The sequence below is a fragment of the Cryptomeria japonica genome, chromosome 10 (assembly GCF_030272615.1).
Source record: "Cryptomeria japonica chromosome 10, Sugi_1.0, whole genome shotgun sequence".
Lineage (NCBI taxonomy): Eukaryota > Viridiplantae > Streptophyta > Pinopsida > Cupressales > Cupressaceae > Cryptomeria > Cryptomeria japonica.
Genome location: NC_081414.1, coordinates 68097339 through 68118721, shown reverse-complemented (window position 1 = coordinate 68118721; position 21383 = coordinate 68097339). Strand labels below are relative to the sequence as shown.

General features: G+C 36.4%; 2 protein-coding genes across 5 annotated transcripts; both read right to left on the bottom strand.

Moving 5' to 3' along the window:
• Positions 1-835: 835 nt before the first annotated feature.
• LOC131033323 (purple acid phosphatase 7-like) lies at positions 836-4039 on the bottom strand. Its single transcript, XM_057964520.2, has 7 exons — positions 3676-4039; positions 3399-3555; positions 2825-2953; positions 1616-1746; positions 1409-1537; positions 1143-1210; positions 836-1031 (listed from the first exon to the last, which is right to left on the bottom strand). The coding sequence occupies exons 1-7, from the start codon at positions 3868-3870 to the stop codon at positions 836-838; spliced, it is 1005 nt and encodes a 334-aa protein (XP_057820503.2). The 5' UTR covers positions 3871-4039.
• An 11814-nt stretch (positions 4040-15853) lies between these two features.
• On the bottom strand, positions 15854-18975 carry LOC131033349 (uncharacterized). 4 transcript variants are annotated; one of them, XM_057964558.2, is made up of 4 exons: positions 18822-18975; positions 17591-17695; positions 17045-17514; positions 15854-16643 (listed from the first exon to the last, which is right to left on the bottom strand). In XM_057964558.2, the coding sequence occupies exons 2-4, from the start codon at positions 17676-17678 to the stop codon at positions 16233-16235; spliced, it is 969 nt and encodes a 322-aa protein (XP_057820541.2). In that variant the 5' UTR covers positions 17679-17695; positions 18822-18975; the 3' UTR covers positions 15854-16232. The 4 variants fall into 4 exon arrangements, with proteins under 4 accessions (XP_057820541.2, XP_057820544.2, XP_057820542.2 ...); XM_057964561.2 differs by having other exon boundaries at positions 17603-17695; XM_057964559.2 differs by having other exon boundaries at positions 18763-18941.
• Positions 18976-21383: the final 2408 nt, after the last annotated feature.

The following is a 21383-nucleotide window of genomic DNA, read 5'->3' as shown; positions in this document are numbered from 1 at the left end:
ATTACAATTAATTTGATCCACCCAAGGATTTGACATAGGAGAAGTTACTCCACCTATTGAATTAGCATGCTCCTCAATGGTGTTTGTAAACAATATCTCAATAGGTTCATATATCTTGAAGGTGAAGACAGCTAGATCTTCATGCATCCCTTCTATCATATTAATTTTATGTATATTATTTTACTTAAGCATGCCAATTAAGGTGGTGGTTAATATTGTAGATTATTTTAGTTATGCTTGTGATGGATTTGCAACAATTTTTGTGGTAGTTGAAACTCTTAAGACATTCATGAGAGAGGAGTTATTTTTTTATAGGGTGATAATATCTACTTTAAATATGCTGCAAATCTTTAATAGTTTATTATAAAACATATTTCTTGTTTCTATATTAATGAATGTTCTTTTATTTCATTAGATTTATTTTTTCAATAAATGTATCATCTTACTATCTCACATACTCCACAAAATCTTAAATATATTGAAAAATATTTTAATAAGTAATCAAATATTCACAATTTTTGACATTACTAAATGACTTTTTTTTATATTGCATAGCTTGACAAATAAACACATAAATGCACATTTTATTTCACAATAAGATTCTTTAGAACTTAATTTTTCAAATATGGAATAACACTTCTCAGTAAACATCTTATATGATTTACTTACAAATAGGTCATGGACAATAAATCTCTTCAAATAGATAATTATCATGTGAAAATAACACTTCTTTTTATTAGAAGATTTCTTTTACATTTATTCAAAATTTTCATAAACATCTTACGAAAAGATGTATTATTTCTTGATATTCCAAATTAAATAACGATTAGAAATATTATTTAGTTAAGTTGAAACTATGAAGGATCTTTCCTTCAACATCATAGAAATCAACACTAAGAAACTTCTTTGTGACTTGAGTAGACATGAAACCTTGACCTGGATAAAAGAACTGAGAACCTTTCATATTTGGAGTCTCATTCATTCCCTTCCATGCTTTAGATCCTCCTCCACTTGTCAAGAATTGTAGTGAACTGGATCCATAAAATTACAATTAGAAACATAATTAAAAAACAAAACAAAATATATTTCTAAAATTCAATCCAAATAAATAAAGCCATAAAAAATTAAGTCTGATTATAAACCTTGTTAGACTAGTAATACGTGCAAGATTGTGGTCATGTCCATTGACATACAAATCCACTTGAAACTCCTGCCAACAAATCCCAAAACAACCATAAACATGAAAGTTATATTTATGAAATTAATCAATATTAATAAAAACTATATCAGATCAAATCTAAGCTGGTTAGAAATATTTGTTAGGCATTTCTATTCTTTGACCATATATCCTTGATTGGTATTTCAAATTCTCTGATAAATCAGAAAAGATAATCTTAGATCTGATTACTTCTAAAATTGGCCATAGCTTTTGAACAAGTTCAACTGTATCACCATCATCACCAATGCTCCGAATGGGATGGTGCCCCACTACTATTTTCCACACTGCGTTTGAATTTGCCAAAGCTTTTCTCAGATCCTGCACATTTTAAGATATTGATCAGAAGGACTGCTTCCATAACAGGTACTACTACTTGTTATAATACTGTGATCATACCTTTAACTGCCTTTGAAGAAACCTTGCTCTAGGAAGAACCCCTCTCCAGTCATTTGTAATATTACTTGGCTCCCAATATTTATTTATATAGGGTGAGGTGTCGAAGAAGAAAAAGTCTACCAAAGCACATTCTGTAAAACGAAATCAAATTACATTAAAATTATGAAGGAAGAAAAAAGAGATTGAAATCATATTAATAAATGATATGTAAGAGGTATTTTAAATTGTTGTTGTTTTTTATTTAGATTGTGTGAATTTTTGTGTCAGCATTTCAGATCACATTCTGTGATTTTTTTTTGTATCAATATTATGGATCACATTCTATGATCCATCGTCAGTATGTTAGGTAGCAAAAGGAGATTGAAAATTTAAGGAATGTGATGGGACACTTAATTCAAAAAAAATCGTGCAATCTAAATCAGAAGCAAGAACAGTTTAATTTCATGGATTGTGGAAATCTACTAACATTGAGATGTATTTTCTGCAGTGTATAGAATTATAATATTATTTTTAGGATTCAATTATGTAGATTTTGATTCAAACTAGTTGACTCATATTTCATAAATAGTGATTGGCAAGAACTCATTTGAATATTGCATCACCTAGATGCAATGAATATGAAGTGAACCATTCATTTTTAAATTAGATTAGTGTGGACAACTACTAATAAAATATAAATCAGTAACTCAAAAACTATGCAACAAACACTAATAGCATTAAGAAATATGAAAATGAATAGACCAGAGTTATGAGTGCTATTGCTTTACATAATAAATAAATATAAATATTTTGATAAAAAATGCAATATACCACTGGTTTCATAAGTTTTTTAAATCTATAAGAGCACTTTCACCTAATGCTATTTTAATATAGATCTTATGGTCTTTTCATTTTTCTAATATGAGGAATCAGACAAGTGCGTTCTGACACCACATCTTTTCTAATATTAGTTAAAAGATCTAGTGGGGTTATCAGTGAAACAAATGGCCTAGGAAAAGCAACTAGAATATTTGGATGTCCTCAATGGATATGTAGTTATATGCAAGTGATTGTGATTGTGCAACCAATACCAAAAAAAAAGAAGTGCCATAGATAGAAATTAAAAAAGGTCTTGATTAAGACTGCAATACAAATTTAATCCAGTAACCTAATATCTTCAAATAAGGTGTGCTCTGAAAGTTTGAAACCCCTTGATTAGTATGTAAATACCTTCTGAATGGGAATGAATTTTGTAGTGGAGTCTGAAAGATCTTTGACAGTACCATCTACGATCCCTCCTTGTAAGACTGGAGCTGAACTGAGCCAAAGCATTTCCCATGTAATCATGGTTTCCTAGGACTGTTCACAATAAAATTCAGACATTTTTAGATTCAGACCTCAAAAATTTGATTCATATTCAGCCCATTTGTTTTGAAGTTTGTTTAACTTCTATGTCATTGATAATGTTGTTTCAGTTTTTCGGATCAATATTTTGGAGCACACTCAGTGATCTATGGTTAGAATGATATAGAATTTAAGCAATCAAAATGAATTTAATCCACGGAATGTGATCCAAAATATTTATCCAAAAAATTGAACACAATTTAATCTAAAATCAACATTATCTATATTATGAATTGTGAAAATCTCTTATCATTAATTCTATATCATTCTTCTTCATAGATTTACATCATTTCAATGAAGGTTTAGAAAATAGACCAAAACGTCTGGAAAGCAAAGAAGATAAAATATATTTGTAACCATATATATAAACCTTAACATTACATCAGTGTAGTAAACTTACCAGCATACCACTGTTTTTGCAGGCTTTTGGCTGTGTATACTTGAGAAAAGGAGTGTTCAAAACTTGGATCATCTGTGCCATTCAATCCCTTGTCATAAAAATTATCTCCAGTGGAAATAACAAAATCAATCTGCAACTTTTCTCCTACTATACCCATCTGCACAAGGATCCCAATTCCATCAAAGAATATACAACATGGCTTAAAAATATACAAAAAAGAAATTTAATACCTAGTCCCAAGCCATACATTAAAGGCTGCTATGATTTAAAGTTTTACCTGAGCAGCTACTTGGGACTGGTTGAACAATCCTTTCCTGCCCCAATCTCCCACAGCCAAGAAATTGAGAGAACTCCCATACTTCTTTGCAGTTACAACATTTTGGGTCACTGAACAATCAGATCTCCCTATTGAAAAGCACAATATTACCAACAAAGAAAGCATCCCTCCAAGATTTCTTAGGTGCTTCTGCATATTAAAAACAATTCAATTTATTCTTGAGTTCTTTATAATTTTGAGGATGCTGAGCTTTTATAATTCTTACAATAGATTACAGAATGTGAGTTTTTATAATTCTTCCAATGTGATCTGATATATTGATATAACTCCAATATATTGATATAACCCAAAAACAACTTAAAGAACAAAATCAAACTCTCAAAATATATGCTATGCAGAGTTTTTCATTACAGTGTCAAGACATTTCTATTGTTATAAAGAAAAGAAAAGGAAAAAACATCATACCCAGTGAAGCGTGTTAGCTGCCATTTGAATAATGGGTTCCACAAATTCAAGCGCTGTTAGAATTTGACTTTGAATTTGTGGTACACGCTGACTAATTCTCAAGACGTGCAATACTTGGTAAATCCTAGGGTTTATAAAGAGCTTGAGGTGTAACATGATAGAGAGAAAATATTAAATGCTTTGTTTTTGTTAATGCAATTTTATATAAGTTAAATATGTTTTTAGTATTTGGTCTCTCACACACTACTATTTAATGATATATTTTGTAATTTTAAAAATGCATTATCATCAATTTAATTAATTGTAATCATTCTTAATAGTTTTAAAGTAAAATAAAATTAATAATAAATTTTAAAGTAAAATAAAATTAAGAAAAAAACTAATAATATTATATAAAGAGTAAGTTATTTTCTTTTATTTTAAAATTATCTGAATTTTTTCTATTATAATTATATTGTTTACTTTATTTGTATTTCAAAAGCTATTTTAAAATTATTTTATTTATATTCTTTAGCTATTTTTATTTAATTTTATTTATTTAAGAGTTATTTAAAGTAAGTGAAAATAATACTTCATTAAATAATACAAATAAACTAAAATCATTTAAAATAAAGTAGGATAACTCTTAAATAAATAAAAATTAAATATTCTAATCTTTAAATTAAAATAAATGCATCTATCAAATTTATCTATACTAGCAATCACACTAACCAAGGTGGTATTGAAAAAAATATTAATCTATTTTTTTGTATACATTTGTGTAGTACACGAGGTCAATTAGTTGGCCACAACAAAGGTCTCAATAGAGAAGTGGTAGCTTCAAATAAACTATGCATCCACTTGCAAGAATATAAACATGATTGAAACAAAATATTAGAATCAAGAAGATAATTAGGCTCCATTACCAACAAAACTCATGTTATGTTTGCAATAAGGAGAGAGGGAGATATGAAGGGGGGAGCAAGAGAGAGAGGGGTAAGGAGATACAGACTATAGAGATGGAGAAGAATATATATATATATATATATATATATATATAGAGAGAGAGAGAGAGAGAGAGAGAGAGAGAGAGAGAGAGAGAGAGAGAGAGAGAGAGAGAGAGAGAGAGAGAGAGAGAGAGGAAATAAATGTTTAGAGGTATAGGAAGAGGGGGAGTGGAAGAGAGAGGGAGAGATGTCTAGAGATAGGTAGGGAGAGATTAAGATAGAGGGAAAGAGGAAGAGGGAGAAAAATAGATAGAGAAAAAGAGAGAAGCGGAGGGGGAGATAAATATAGAGAGATAGAGAGATGGAGAGGGAGAAATCAAAAGGAAAAGGGAGAAATAGAGAGATAGATAGATGGTGAGAGTGATAGAGAGATAAAGATATAAGGAGATATACGGAGATATAAGGAGATATAAGGAGAGATATGGAGATAGAGAGAGATAGATATATTGTCCTCTTTATCTTTGGGTTTCTTTTTAGTAGAATGTGATTCAAGAGAGAAAAAAAAAAGGAAGAAATTATGGCTCTAGGGTACTACCTTAGATCATGGATGTAATGAGATTCTTTGTTAAATATTGGGAACCTAATGTTGATCCTTCAATACAATATTTGATATGGTTCCTAATTTGGATAAGATTTTTTAATCTTCTAATGGAATATTGAGATGTGGGAATTCTTTAGAAAATAGGAAATCCACTAGGATTCCTCATTCATGAAGATGAAATAGCTTCAAAAGAGGAGGTAGGGACATGTGTTCTTGTTTATGTATATTGATGGATCCAAAATACCCACTTCTAGAGGAAATAAAGTTATGAATAGAGTTGGCCTTTTACAAACAAAATTTAAAGATGGAAAAGGGGACTCTCTTTTTTAGTGTTTACCATCAAAGTGATCATAAAATGGTGGAATATTTTAAAAATAGATAGAAGAAAGACAATAGGTGATATTATTTGAAATAGATAAAAACCCTAAACTAGAATTTTTCCAAGAAGTGACAACTAGCTAATGTCACACCTTCTCAATTATTAGAAGGGTTCAATCTCTTGGTTATTGCTAATGAAAAAATTTAAATGAAGCAACAAGAGGTAGAAAAAGAAAAAAATGCATTAGAGGAAGCTTTGGAGCTCTTTAACACTACAAATAAGAATGGTTGAAGTAGAGAAGGGGCCTTACCAAGCTTGGTGAAATAAAAGAAAGATTAAAAATAGAAAGCAACAAATAACTTAAGTTTGGATAACTTTTAAAATTTTGAAGGAAAGGATGATTAGTCAATCAAAATTCATTTTGAAAAATCCTAAACATGGTGAGAATCAATGTGGAGGAAGAAAGACTAATCATGCTTTAGCAGTCTCAACCAAAGGTCAAATAAAATTGTTTGGGAGGGAGATCATCCTCAAAGAGAAACAAGACTTCTTTCATGGAATATTAGGGGATTAAATGCCATTAAAGAGTCACTTTCTCGAAAGATAATTGGAACTCTTGGTGCTAAATCTACTTTTGGTTGAGGAAACTAAACTGATCATTCTGGAGGTAAGGAAATTTATGTTCAAATGGAAACAATGGTGAGACACTTTTGGAGAAAGCTTCAAGATCTTTGGGAGGAGTTGGAGTTCTATGAAATATGATTATTATTAACCTTGAAGCCATTATAGAGTCATAGAATTGGCAAATATGTAAAGTAAAATATATTGTTTTTGTATTTAAATATTTCAACATCAATTTATGTTCAAATGGAAACAATGGTGAGACACTTTTGGAGAAAGCTTCAAGATCTTTGGGAGGAGTTGGAGTTCTATGAAATATGATTATTATTAACCTTGAAGCCATTATAGAGTCATAGAATTGGCAAATATGTAAAGTAAAATATATTGTTTTTGTATTTAAATATTTCAACATCAATTTCCAAAAAAAAATGGAATCAAATTTCTATTCCTTGCAGAACCTAGGAAGAGAATAAATTTTGAGGGTTGAATTAATGCAACTTTAAACATTACTAAAAAATATGGAGGAATTATGAATCTCCGACAAAATAACTTGACTTTCTATTCCTTCCTGAACCAATACTCCTTGCAAAACTTAGGAAGAGAATAAATTTTGAGGGTTGACTTAATGCAACTTTAAAAAATATAAAAATTATGGAGGAATTATAAATCTTCGACAAAATAACTTGACTTTCTATTCCTTCCTGAACCAATACTCCCTATCATTCCCAAGAATGACCTTTATACCTAGACTAACATGAGGTTTGGTTTGTCTAATATTATTGCTAAGAGGATAGACAACTTCTTGCTTTTGGGGGATTGGTCTTGTTAGAGAGAGTCATATTCTTCTTGTTTTGGGGTCTAATCATTTCTTGGTGGAACTTGGCTTAAATTTATATTCAAGGCTAGTTAGAGAATACTTTAATTTTGAAAGAATAGAATTAAATACTAGTGGAATTATACCCCACAACTAAATGACACAAAAAAATTTCAAGTGTAATATGACCCATTTTAAGAATATTTTTGTTGAAAAATAATTCTAGAGAGTCATAATGAAAACTATCATTTGAATGAGGATGAAACATAACCTGCATAACCCTCAAATCCAGGCTTGGTAGCTGGACTCAAGCCTTGGTTTATGAAAATGCCACCCTCTTCTGCCAAAAATGTCGCAAATCTAGGCATGTTATTTCCCAATGCAAGGCTTTGGCCCCCTATCCCTCAAGCTTAAGGGCTCGGCCCTAGTGGAAGATTTGGTGCCAAATGCTCCTATTATTCATCAAGAACTGGTTGTGGGGCCTATTGTGACTCCTACTCCTAGCCCAGACGTTCCTCCCTTAGCAGTTGAGGACCCGGTTATGGAAGAATACCCCTTTGCTGAGAGTATCAACAAACTTCTCAAATCTCCTACAAAGATTGTGGAGGAAGCCTCTAATTCGGCCTGGAAGGAACAGTGCATCTCCCCGATGGTCAGCTCGGTTTCTCTGGTTGATCAACTGGAAGATGGTGAGATTGCGAGGGACCCCTCTCTCGCCCCAGAGACAACTCGTTCCCCGTTGGTGTCTCCCACCTTGAACCAGGGTATCCTCTCACCTGGTGCTCCTGGTGTGTCATCTAGTGGTTGCATGACTCTTGTTGCTGACGGTTGGATTACTCAAAGACGCAAGACTAAGAATGCAAAGCCTGATGTGGGGATGGATCTCAAAGCAGGTTGGCCATCGCAGAGACTATTAAGACAAAAGGAAGCAGCAAGGGGTATTGCCAATGGCATGCGGTGGACCTTGGAGACGTCCATAAAAGGTAAGAAATGAAGGTCCTCTCCTGGAACATGAGGGGCCTTAACAACCCCCAAAAGCATTATGCTCTTAAGAAGTGTATTTTTGAAAATAAAATTATGGTCCTTCTTCTCCAAGAAGTTAAGATGTTTATGTCCTCCTTTTCCCTTGTTGCTGGGAAAATTTGGCCTGGTGCTAAGTTTGTTATCAGTGATGCTACTGGAGCCTCTGGTGGCTTGGTCACCATGTGGGACCCCTCCCATTTTTCTGGCAGTCTTCTCTCCTCCTTGGCCAACCTTTTGGTCTCTGAACTCTCTTCCCCGATGGACTCCTGCATTCTTGTTAATGTTTATGCCCCCAATGTCAGATCTGGTAGATTAAATCTCTGGAATGACATAACTGCTCTAATACAAAATAATGTCAATGCTCACTGGTTGATTGCGGGTGATTTCAACTCTCCTTTGATCCCCTCTGAGAAGCTGGGAGGCCTTCCAGAGTACTTTGACAACATGATTGATCTTGCCAACTTCATTGGTAGGAACTGGTTGATGGATGTGGATTTACTGGGGCAAAAATTCACTTGGTCCAATCTTAGGAAGGGAAAGGATCTTATTCAGGTCAGACTTGATAGATTTCTCATCTCGGGTAACTAGGGAATTGGTCCCGCCTTGAAGATCATTGCCCTCCCTAGAATAGTCTTTGACCACAACCCCCTGCTCCTTTGGAATGCCACAAATGCTACAAGGAAGAATCATCCTTTTCGATATGAAATTATGTGGAACTCTCATCCAGAGTTCAAGGATTGTATTAAAAAATGGTGGACCACCAACATACCTGGTACTCCTATGTTTAGGATTGCCCAAAAGCTCGACTTGGTTAGAAGAAACATCTGGGGCTAGAACAAATACACCTTTAGGGATATCTTCAGGCAAAAAAAGGAGCTCAACAGTAAATTGACTATTATCCAAGAGCGTATTGATCAAGGTGACTCCCTTGAAGCCACCCATATGGAGGAGGCTGCCCTCCGAAGAAAATGGGAGGAAAAATCCCACAAAGAGGAACTCTATTGGAAACAGAATTCTAGGGTTCAATGGCTCAAAGAGGGTGATAAAAATGCAACTTTCTTCCAGATCTGTTATTATCCATAGGCGTAGAAACCACATCTCTTCCCTCATGGATGACTATAATCAGGTGGTCAACGATGTTGATAGTTTGAGCAGACTGACTACCAACTATTTTGCCACTTTATTTAGGGATGATAATGACCTAGGGGCCCCTGCTGGGGAGGATCTTCTCAATTGCCTCCCACCACCCCTCTCAGTGGAAGATAACAACCTTATTTTGGCCCCTATTTCTGAGGAGGAAGTCAAGTCTATTGTTTTTGCTATGGGCCCCTTCAAAGCCCTGAGTCTTGATGGTTTCCCCCTAGCTTTTTTTCAAGATTTCTGGGATGTGGTGGGCCCTGATGTTGTTCTGGCTACTAGATATTTTTTCAGATCAGGAAGGCTCCATAACAAACTCAACCACACCTTCATTGCCCTTGTCCCTAAAATTTAGGAAGCATCTACTCTCAAGGACTTCTGCCCTATCAGTCTCTGCAACACTATTTATAAAATCTTCAGCAAAGTTCTTGTCAATAGGCTCAAACCTTTCTTGGATCCTTTGATTAGCCCCTCCTAGAAGGGTTTTATTCCAGGTAGACAGATTCTTGATGCGGTCATCTCTACTCATGAGATTATTCACTCCATGGATAAGTGTCATCAGTTGGGGATGGTACTCAAGCTTTACATCTCCAAGGCTTATGATAGGGTCAACTAGAACTTCCTTTTCAAAGTTCTCAAAGCTTTGGAGTTTGGAGACAAACTCATCAAACTTATTGGAGAATGCATATCTATTGTCACCTATGTTGTGTTGCTAAATGGGAGCCCCCTGGAGAATTTCAGGGCCTCCAGAGGGTTGCGACAAGGGGATCCTCTATCCCCTTACCTCTTCATCATCCTTGTTGAAGTGTTGGCCTCTAACTTGAACTCTATGGTTCATAGGGGCGCTGGTCTGGGCATCAAACCTACCTCTACAACACCCCCCAATGTTCTATAGTAGTTCATTGATGATACTATTCTTTTTGGTCTCTCTATTTGGGAAGCTAAGGCTTGGAAATCCTTTCTCAACGCCTATGCTCTGGCATCTGGCCAACACATTAACTATGAAAAGAGCAGCATTTACTTCTTTCACACTAATGTCCAACTCCAAGATAAAGTGCAAAATCCTGGGTTGTTAAAGGGCCTCCTTCCCTAGCACCTACCTAAGCCTCCCCTTGACTGTTAAAGATGTCTCTAACTCCTTCTGGATCTCTGTCCTTGAAAGAATGCAAAAGCAGTTAGCTGGTTGGAAAGGTAGATTCTTGAGTAGCGCTGGGAAATTGCAGCTGCTTTCCTCCTCCCTCCAGGGGATCCCTGTGTACTTTCTCTCCCTATTCAAGATATCTGTGGCTATGGCTGCTAAGCTGGAAAACATTCAAAAGACTTTTCTTTGGACGAGAATGGAAGAAAAGAAGAGGCTTGCCTTGGTGGGCTAGGACAAAGTTTGTCTTCCCAAGGCCATAGGCGGCTTGGGAACCCATAAGATCTCAAGGTTAAATAAGTCCCTTATGACTAAAATTGCTTGGAAGCTTCTGAATAAGGATACGGATTGGAGTAGGATCATTAGGGCCAAGTACCTGGGTAATGGGGACTTTTCCTCTATTTTGAAAGAGGAGTTCTTCCCAGGGGTTCCAAAATTTGGAATAACATCTTGAGCTGCAGGGACCCTTTATCTCATGGTTTGAGGTGGCTTATTGGAAATAGCAAGAACATTCTCTTCTAGGAAGATTGTTGGTTAGGAGAGTGACCCCTTGCTTCTTCCCCCTCCCTGAGACGGCTACAGGATGCCACCAAAGGCTTCTTTGGTGAAAGGGTCAGTGATTACTTTAGCAATTGCATTTGGAGGGCCTTGGAGGACTATTGCATTGACCATCCCTTCCTCCTCTCTGCTGCTAGAGAGCTCCAGAAGCTTTTGGCTGGTATATTCCTCCCCCTGTTTCCTAGGGAGGATAAATTTATTTGGAAGTGGGACCCCTCTGGAGACTTCTCAGTCAGAACTGCCTACACCAGCTTACCGAAGGAACCTGTTTACTCCTCTATCTAGAAAGAGGTCTGGAATCCCCAACTCCTCCCCAAGGTTAATTTCTTCTGGTGGACTGCTCCCCTCAACAAAATTTTGACCCAAGACAACTTGGTCAAGTGGGGATTCCAATTCCCTAATAGATGCATCCTCTGCAAAAATGATGAAGAAAGTCTACCCATCTCTTCCTCCATTGTGCCTTCACTCAGGAGCTATGAGGGATGGTCTACAGTAAGCTTAATATATGTTGGGTTATGAATTATAATTTGTTAAATTTGTCTCAGGAGTTTCAGGGACCCTCTTCCAATCCCCTTATCCAACAACTGTGGAAGCAGATCCCCCCCCCACGTGTGCTGGTGTATCTAGAAGGAAAGGAATGACGGGATATTCAGAGACAAAGAGGCCTCTGTGGAATATGTGTTTGCTCGATTCCTTAATTTGATTCTTGAGAATATCTCTATTTCTAAACCCCGGATGGCTTCCAAGCCCCCCTCTACCTGGGACTGGGAAATTGCTAGATGTTGGAACCTTCCCCCCTCATTCTCTCTTGTTGACTTCTCTAAGAGACTTCTAAGATAAAGCATGGTCTGGTTCCCCCTGGCTACAAATTTAGAACTCAATTTTGATGGGGCTGCCAGGGGGGCCTGGCTGCTGGTAGAGGGGTTATTAGATCCCATTTGGGTGCCCTTGTTGTTGCTTATGTGGGTAACCTGAATGGGCATTCCTCTAATCAGTGCTGAAGTGATGGCCTTAGCCTAGGGAATCCACATTGCCCTCTCCATGGGAATCAGGATTATGGACATTGAAGGGGACTCCAAGCTTATCATTGATGTTGTCAAAGGGCGAAATAAAATTAATTGAACTATTGAGGGAACCATCAGGGACACCTTGAGGCTCATCTTCGGGCTTGACTCATTCAAAATTATGCATATCTACAGGGAAGGCAATCATGTGGCGGCAGCCATTGGCCTAAACCTCATAGGGTTGAGATGTTGGAGGAGTCACAACTCCCTCCCAGACCATGTTAACTTCCTTCTCTAGGAAGAAAAAATCAAAAACTTCACTAATGATTGAGCGGCTGCCAAATGATTCCCTTACCCTCCTCTCTTCCCTCGAGGCAGTCTGGAGGTGGTGGTTTCATAATTCAAATATTGGGAATATCCCTTCAATCCCTTTTGATGTGGTGGTGACTCGTTCAGCCAGGCTAGCGATGACGCACACGTTGTTGTGTTGGCAATTCACTTGGGCTTGCAAAGTCATGATGAGGTATGATTGGATTGGAAACGTGTTGGTTGCTGCTGGTATTTGCTGGCTCTTAATGCCTCGTAACCAGGAAATCATTTCTAAAAGTGAATTCATTTTTTCCCAAGCACCCAACTTCATTTCTCATTTATTGATGTCAGGCTCGCACACTTCCCATTATCTCTTCTTGGCTTTCTTCTCGAAGGGTCTCTGCAACTTTCTTTGTGCTAGTTTTTTCATGACTAAAGAAGCTTTGTTGGCAGAGGACATGGGCGACGACAGAGTTAGATATGAACCGGATAATCTGGATGATTTAAAAAATGACCCCCTAGTCTAGAACTTCTGTGTTGAAAGTGGGGTCGCCGATTTTTTGGATTGCTTGAAGGGCCATGATGAGCAGCTCTTGGATGCTTTTACCTCCTCATGGTCTGGGAGGCGAATCTCGGTTAGCAACATTGCCTTTGATGTCTTTGAGGAGACTATTGCCCAAGCTATGAAGTTGACCCTTAATAGCTGCCGCTAGAAGCGTACCAGTCATTTTGCAAACAGCGAAGGTTTGAAACGGTTCTTGCATAACCATGAAGAACCCGTCAAGTTGCAAGGTGGGTTTGCTTGGGAGGAGCTCAAGCACCCGTGGAACATGCTTTGCCTCATGATCATGAAGTACTTCACTCTCAAAGGCAGGTATAAAGTATTCTACTACTACCATTTGCCTCTCCTCAATCACTTCCGTAACAACGATTTGCTTTGTATGTCATTTTATTTACTACACTCAATAGAGAGCTATGTTAAAGACACCATGGACCCCAAGCATGGGGATAAGCCTCCCTACCTCCTCCACGAAGGCATCATTTATAGGTTGTATAAATTCCATGAGGCTCTCTGCCCCCCCCCCCCCCCCCAAAGAATCTTTCGTGCTCTCATCCCTCCATGTCGACTCCCCAGCAGCTTGTGGTCATGTCTATGGTTTTCCCTAGATTCTTCCAATATCCCCATGAGGGCTTTGCTATGGCCACCATGTCCCTACCTGCTTATGCCTCGGTTGTTTCCTTATCGGCGATCTCCCCTAGTTTAACTCTATCTACCTCTCCAAGAGCTTACCACTCCATATCCAAGGGCAAAGGCAAAACCCCCGTTAAACGCAAACTCATTGTCTTTGATGACAATTCCTCCTCTGAGGATGCTGAGAACGACAATCCTTCCCTGGATTATGAGGTTAAAAGGAGATCCTCTAGACTTGCTTCCAAAAGCCACAAAAAGAAGACCTGGTGATCGAGAATCTGGACTCTGAGGAGGACCCCATTGGGGACAAGAAGGAAGAGGGCCCTAATACCACTATGGGGGGGCCTGATGGGGATGTTGTGGATGTGAATGCGACTGGGGACCCCATGGTCCTAACCACTGTTGGTGCCGCTGGCATGAGTATCTCTGAACACGGGCACTGAGGGTCTTATGGGCGTGGAAATCTCTGATAGCAAAGCCCTAGAATCTGGTAATTTGGACCCGGAATTAAAAATGACTGAACAAGTGATGGGCTTGGTTAATGATAGTGATAACTCCCTTGATGGTGGTGTGCCCAAAGAGACTGAAGAAACTACGGATGACATGGCTGCTGAGAACCCACAGCAGGTCCCTACTCTCCAACAAATGGAAAAGCTAAGCACGGATGTGTTGGACATCACACAGAGAATTGAAAACCTTGGCCATGTGCTTGATCTGCAGACTACAAAGGAGGATGTCAACCAACTCAAGAACAAATTCCATGTGTAGGTTTTACATAGCTTCGTTAATGGGCCTGGTTAATGATAGTGATAACTCCCTTGCTGGTGGTGTGCCCAAAGAGATCGAAGAAACTACGAATGATATGGCTGTTGAGAACCCCCAACAAGTCCCTACTCTCCAACAAATGGAAAAGCTAAGCACAGATGTGTTGGAATTGAAAACCATGTGATGGGCTTGGTTAATGATAGTGATAACTCCCTTGCTGATGGTGTGCCCAAAGAGAATTGAACAAGTGATGGGCCTGGTTAATGATAGTGATAACTCCCTTGCTGGTGGTGTGAATTGAAGAGGTGATGGGCCTGGTTAATGATAGTGATAACTCCCTTGCTGGTGGTGTGCCCAAAGAGACTGAAGAAACTACGGATGACATGGCTGCTGAGAACCCCCAGCAGGTCCCTACTCTCCAACAAATGGAAAAGTTAAGCACGGATGTGTTGGACATCACGCAGAGAATTGAAAACCTCAGCCTTGTGCTTGATCTGCAGACTATCAAGGAGGATGTCAACCGACTCAAAAACAAATTCCATGTGCAAGTTTTACATAGCTTCGTGCTCACCCTCTCTCTACTGAGGGAACACTATGTGGACACTGAGGAGGACAAGCAGGAGGCCAAGTTTACATAGATTCGTGCTCACCCTCTCTCTACTGAGGGAACACTATGTGGACACTGAGGAGGACAAGCAGGAGGCTAGGGACCTCTACAAGTTTCTTTTTGCTGATAGTTGTTGTTAATTGTTGTTATAGTGTTGTTTCTGCGCTATGATTTTTAAAGGGTCAGTGCCCTTAATCAAAAACATAATGAAACTATCATTTGATTGGGATGGATCATAATTTATATTTATAAGAAAAGATTCTTCCAAAAAAATAATATTAGTTAGGGAGGAAGTGTTCTAGAGAGAGAAATATAGAAACATTAACAATACCCTGCGCTATTATTTTTAATAGTTTTGCTATGTAAAGGGTTTCTTCCAAAAAAAATATGCAAAGATATTAGTTAGATATTAGTTAGGGAGGAAGTAGAGAGAGAAATATAGAAACATTAACAATACAACAAATAAAATAGAAAAATTGAGAATAGAATTCAAAGTTTGAGAAATGTTGGAGTGAATAGACATAAGTGAGGAGATGTATTTTAATTTGTTTTAAAAAATTAATACAATAACATTTTTTTTTTAACTTTTTCCAAAAGAAAATTATGTGCAGATTGAAATAAGTAACTGTTTCATTCAATCAAGAAGGCTAATTATAATGACAACAAAATGTAAAATGTAATAATGTGAACAAAATAATATAATGAAATGAAATATCCATGACGTACTTTGAAATGAAAATTTTTGTGACATGAATCCTTGAATATTTTCAAGAGCAATGTTAAAAAATAGATAAACATACTGCATTTCCTGAAGGAAGTGTGACCTGGAAATTTTTGTATCATGAATCCCTGAATATTGTCAAGAGCAATGTTAAAAAATAAATAACAAACTACATTTCCTGAAGGAAATGTGACCAGAAAGCCTCTATTAATGTGCCAAGAAGACACCAAAAAATATAGGTGAGCTCAATTTCCATGAGCAATTCCAAACATCATTTCAAAATTGAACTGTAAATTGCTGTTGCAGTAGTGCAATTGTGGAGAAAGCAGGATAATATCAATTAAGCCTAGGAAATAATCAATTTGAGGCTTTTTCAGCATCATAATCTTCTTCAAAACGGAGATGTTTTCCCTTGGGAGAGGGCATTCCCCTCAAATGTACCACACTTGGAGAAGGCGCGGCCGATGCTACTTCTTCTCCTTCAATCTCATCGTCACTGTTGTAGACAAAGCGAGTATGTTTCCCTGCAAATGCAGGAATCCCTTCCAAAGGACCACCATTGTCATGAACTGATACCTTGTTCAATCCCTGACAGAGTTCTTCACATTCATCATCTTCAATAGTCTCACCCTCTTCCTGCTCATTATATTCATTTCCATCCTCAATGTTCTCTGTTTCATGATAGTTATTACCTTGCTCCTCCACCTTGTTCTCTTCGCGAGCTTCATCAACTGAGATTGGAGATGAAAACGAAGCTTCTCTGCCCTTCTGCACAGAATCAAACAATCATGCTGGAGTTAAGAGCGTTGCAGGTGATGATGTTCTTTTTCTTTTTTTTGGGTCAACTCCACTGTATCAATTTTCCTAAAAAAACATCAGGCATAATTGATCTGGTTCAATAGGAACAATAATAACAAGATAAATGTGCTTTATGGTTGATAACAATGTTATACTGGTCACATATCAAACTTATAAAATGAATAAATGAGTATCAAATTTATAAAATGAATAGATGAGCTTTAATGCATTCACAAGACCATCAGTATATGAAATCAGAAATATTATTGTTAACAATTTTCAAGTTCCTTTCAATGTAAAGAATCTCGAAATTAACAAATATGAGAAACAATCTATACATTAATAACAAATGAAATTACTCTGCTACTTACATCTGCAAGTGGAGTGTTTGACAAGGACCCTGAAGACTCATCTTTGAACTCTGGTCGCAGAGAAGATACACCCAAATCTTTAGAAAGTCCAATGGTCTGATCCAGTTTCCTTGAAAGTGAGCTGTTGTTTGCTACATGAGTTGTAGTAGCAGATTCAGGGGTATTTGCAGGTGTGGGGGCCAACAGTCTGCTTGGAGAGGCTTGGTATCCATCAATATGGGACAGGGGGGTTCGCAGGCTGAAACCAGGCTTAATGCAGTTTGATTCAACCCTTTGCACAATTGATTTTGCATCGTGATGCAGCAATGCCTCACCTGGTCCAGGTGTCTGCACAGATTCAGAGTGAGGGTGGCACTTGATTTTTGAAGCAGGGGTTTCTATGCCATTAACTCTGTCAAGTCCAGAATTGGGAGAATCATTTGTCATGTCTAGAAGGACTTGGCGACCACTTGCAAAAACAGATTCTTTTCCTGCACAACCGAAACCATTTTGTTAGACATGCTGATGAGCTCTAAAATCGCCAAGACACTGGTACTTTGTGAAAACCTGAGGAATTACTTGGGCTTGAGGCAATGTTTTGAGAGACTAATGCTGGAATTTCTGCCATTGTTGTCCCAGAATATGGTGTCTCCATTGTTCAGTTGAATGAAACTGCAAATACAAATACTCAGAAGCCCTCCATGATTGCTAAAAGAAAGTCAAATTTTCAAAAAAATACCATTTCCTCTAGAATAGTTGAAATAAGTAAGAGAAGATATATTAATTTGGATACACAGTGCCTCAAAGCATCATCAATGAAGAGATATCACAACTCAAAATCTGTGTAAAATGACCCCAAATATGCACTGACCCTCACAACGAGGTATCTAACTGGACTAACCCTCGAAACAGTGAATGTATACAAAGCCAAATGAAGCATAGCAGCAAAATAAAAAAGTCCACTGAGAGAATGGAATTAATCCATCCATTGAAGTGAGGATGCCCATAGGAAAAAATACATACGAACTAAGAGAAGCCGTGGTTCAGCCAAAAAAGAAGTGAGATAACTTAGCATGGCTCAGCCAAAAACAATATATGGACCCAATAGCATAAAACCACACAAAAAGCAAAGAAACCAATAGAAAGGTAGCATGAGAGCAAGACCAACCATGATTAACCAAGCCTGAGAAGACCAACCATTATTAACAGATCCTTACAGAATATAAGCGGTGATAAAGGGCAGATCTAATGCAAACAACCAGATTGTCCTTAGAGCTATGTACCTAGATATTGAAAACCCCGATGCAACAGAAATTACAAATGCAATTTGTATCATACATAAAATGGAGTGCTGTCCTGCAAAAGAAATTTTTTATGCATCCTGCTTATGTAGAAATCTCAAAATACAATATGACAAGACCATCATCCCCTTTTACCAATAAAAATTTCTTCTGCAGGAAGCGTAATGCAAAACTTAAAGAACACAGAACAGATTATCATATTTCTTCACTGAATATGCTGATATTCCATATATGAATCTGTAGACAAGGTTAAATGTACTACAGGGCTGCTGACAATACTCAAACACATTCAAAAACAAGTGCTGATAAAGATTCTGTTAGGCGCATTCTCCGAAAAAGTTTCAAACATCTGCTCATTTTAACAAAAATATTAAATAAAACATAAAAAAGCCCCACTAAACTGCACAAGGCAGCCCACACTGTAGGCAAGATCTATACCAGAAAAAATGCAAGCCCTTCTAAAAAATCCAAAGAAAAAAACTTGGTGAAGTGCCGACCTTAGGAAAACAAGACTGTTGATCTTGCTTAACGCCTACTTCTTGTTTGGGAATGGAAGGAAGAAGACTCTACAGTCAATAGATGAATGCCAAATAACTCTTTGGTTGCTCGGTGAAATAGCACTTTGTTTATAAAGTATAAGGCTCAAATTCAAATTAACCCTATCTATGCGACCGTTAAATTTTAATTTAAATTATTCTGTATTTGCGCAGTCCGAGGGACTTTTTACAACGGTGCAATTTTCTCCTAGGGCATCTCAACTAGCCGTTACGATTTCCAAGTCCTATTACAATACCTCAATTAGGGGCAAGTTAGGTATGTGGAACTAATCTCTATCAAGAGGACTGATTTTATTTTATTTTTAATTGAAAAAGAGGACTAAATGTTAGCTTTGAAGTTTTCTAGTTCGGGTATTTCAGGTGTGTTTTTTTCTTTATTAAAATTTTGAATCATATTTTATGATTTTTTTATTTTTTTAATCTTATTTTGATGATGAATGATGATCATGTAATATGATTTGAAACACTGATTAAAGAAAAAATATACATTTTATTAAAATTATGGATTGTATTTTATGATTCTTTTTTTTTTTTTTGTTATCTTCTCTTGATGATGATGGATCATGGAGTATGATTTGAAACATTGATAAAAGATAAATTATACATATTCAAATTCAAAAATACTCAATCTAATAATATGAATTTTGGAAATTTCATGTTCATAATTTAATAATTTTTATAGGTATATTAAATATATATTAATTCAAAAGATGTTTAGAGATATCTCTTAGTGTTTGATGTTCTTAGATAGATGAATTTAAGGTATTTTTAATCTACAATTTTAATAAATTATTTATTTCATATTTTAAGTACATAAATATATCAATAGTGTCAAAATTTTAAGAAAATAAATTGTTCAATAGTTTTATATGTTACTTTATTTTCTTAAAATACACAACTTTTTAAAGTATTTTAATTTTATTTGAAGAACAATTTTTTTTATTGTTTTGAAAAAGATAAATGAAAATAAAACAAATTATTTGCTTCATATATTATCTTTTACACAAGTGATTTACTAATTTATACTACTACAAATACAAAAAATAAACAATTAAATAGATGGAAAAAAGATAGTTATTTATTCTTACTTGTAACTAATTTATTTCTAAAGATTTATTTTTACAATACACTTGTAAAATTATTACAAAAAGTGTGAAGTATTTCAATTTAAATCTCAACATTTAATTATAATATATTAAACAAAAAACATGGAGCTAGAGTGATTAATTCCCATTTGACTATGAGGAAAGAGATAAGTTCCCTAGAAGGATGGTGCAAACTTAATTTTGATGAAGTCATGAGAGGAAACCCTACGGTCTCTAGGGTTGGTTGTATACTCAAAAATCATAAAGGGATAATGGTTAGAGTGGCATCAAAAGGTCTTGAGACAAGAATGAATAATGAAGCAAAAGTTTGAGCACTCTTTCAACATGCTTATTAGCATGCAATCAACTTAAGATTTAAAAAATGCAAATAAAGGGTGACTTTGTGGTCATTGTTAATGTAATTAGGAAAAAGAGGATGCCAAATTGGAAATCAATAACATTTTGAGCCAACGCTAGCCTTTCATAATATTGTTAGAAGATTGCCTCATATGTATCTAGAGAGAACAACTCTCAAATGGACAATTCAAAAAACTTCACTATAGATGTTGATGCCCTCCTAAATGGCACAAGGTTAGCAAATGATAAACAACACCAAAGACACAAAACCGTTAGTGTTAGTCAATCAAAAACTAATCTAAAAAGGCATACCAAGAGAGACACTAAAAACATGCTAATGTATCTAACAAATGAAACAAATATTATGAGGCATCTCCAACTGCCTCTTAGCATGGCTTTAGCTCCTTTCTCCCTTGTTCCTCTCCTCTCCAAGTTCCAAAATAGTGTAGCTCTCAGCAGCTTTTTGCACTATGGATGCTTATGGAGGATTGAGATAGTAGTATTGAGCTTTGAATGTGAAATGAAAAGCTAATACTATGCTATTGATGCTAAAATGATTTATAACAATACATGAGTTAATTATGCTAGAATGCTCTCTTAAAATGCCTATAGCTTAAATGCATACAAGTTTTCAGGATCTGGATTATGAAGGAATGGGCTCTATTTATAGGGAAAATGGAGCAATGGATGGTTGAGATTGAGCAATCTCAATAAGGGCTAGGATTGAATGATTTCAAATCCATGTGAGGGCTTTCAACCCAATCCCAGGATGACAAGTGTCAATGTGAGATAGGTTGAGAGGAGAGAGAATAAGCATTAAATGTCTGATATGACCTTGGGATTTTAGAGTCAAGGTTGGTTGAATGAATAAAATCTTTATTCAAATAATAAAGCTTTTATCCAATGGATAAACTCTTGTGCAAATGTGAAATGGATGGATATGGTCAAAACAATAAATGTTTGGGGAGACAAGTTTGAAATAACCATAAATGGTTATGTAAGAGCCATAAATGGTCATGTAAGAGCCATTAGTGGTCTTGGAAGACTTTGGGGGTTAATT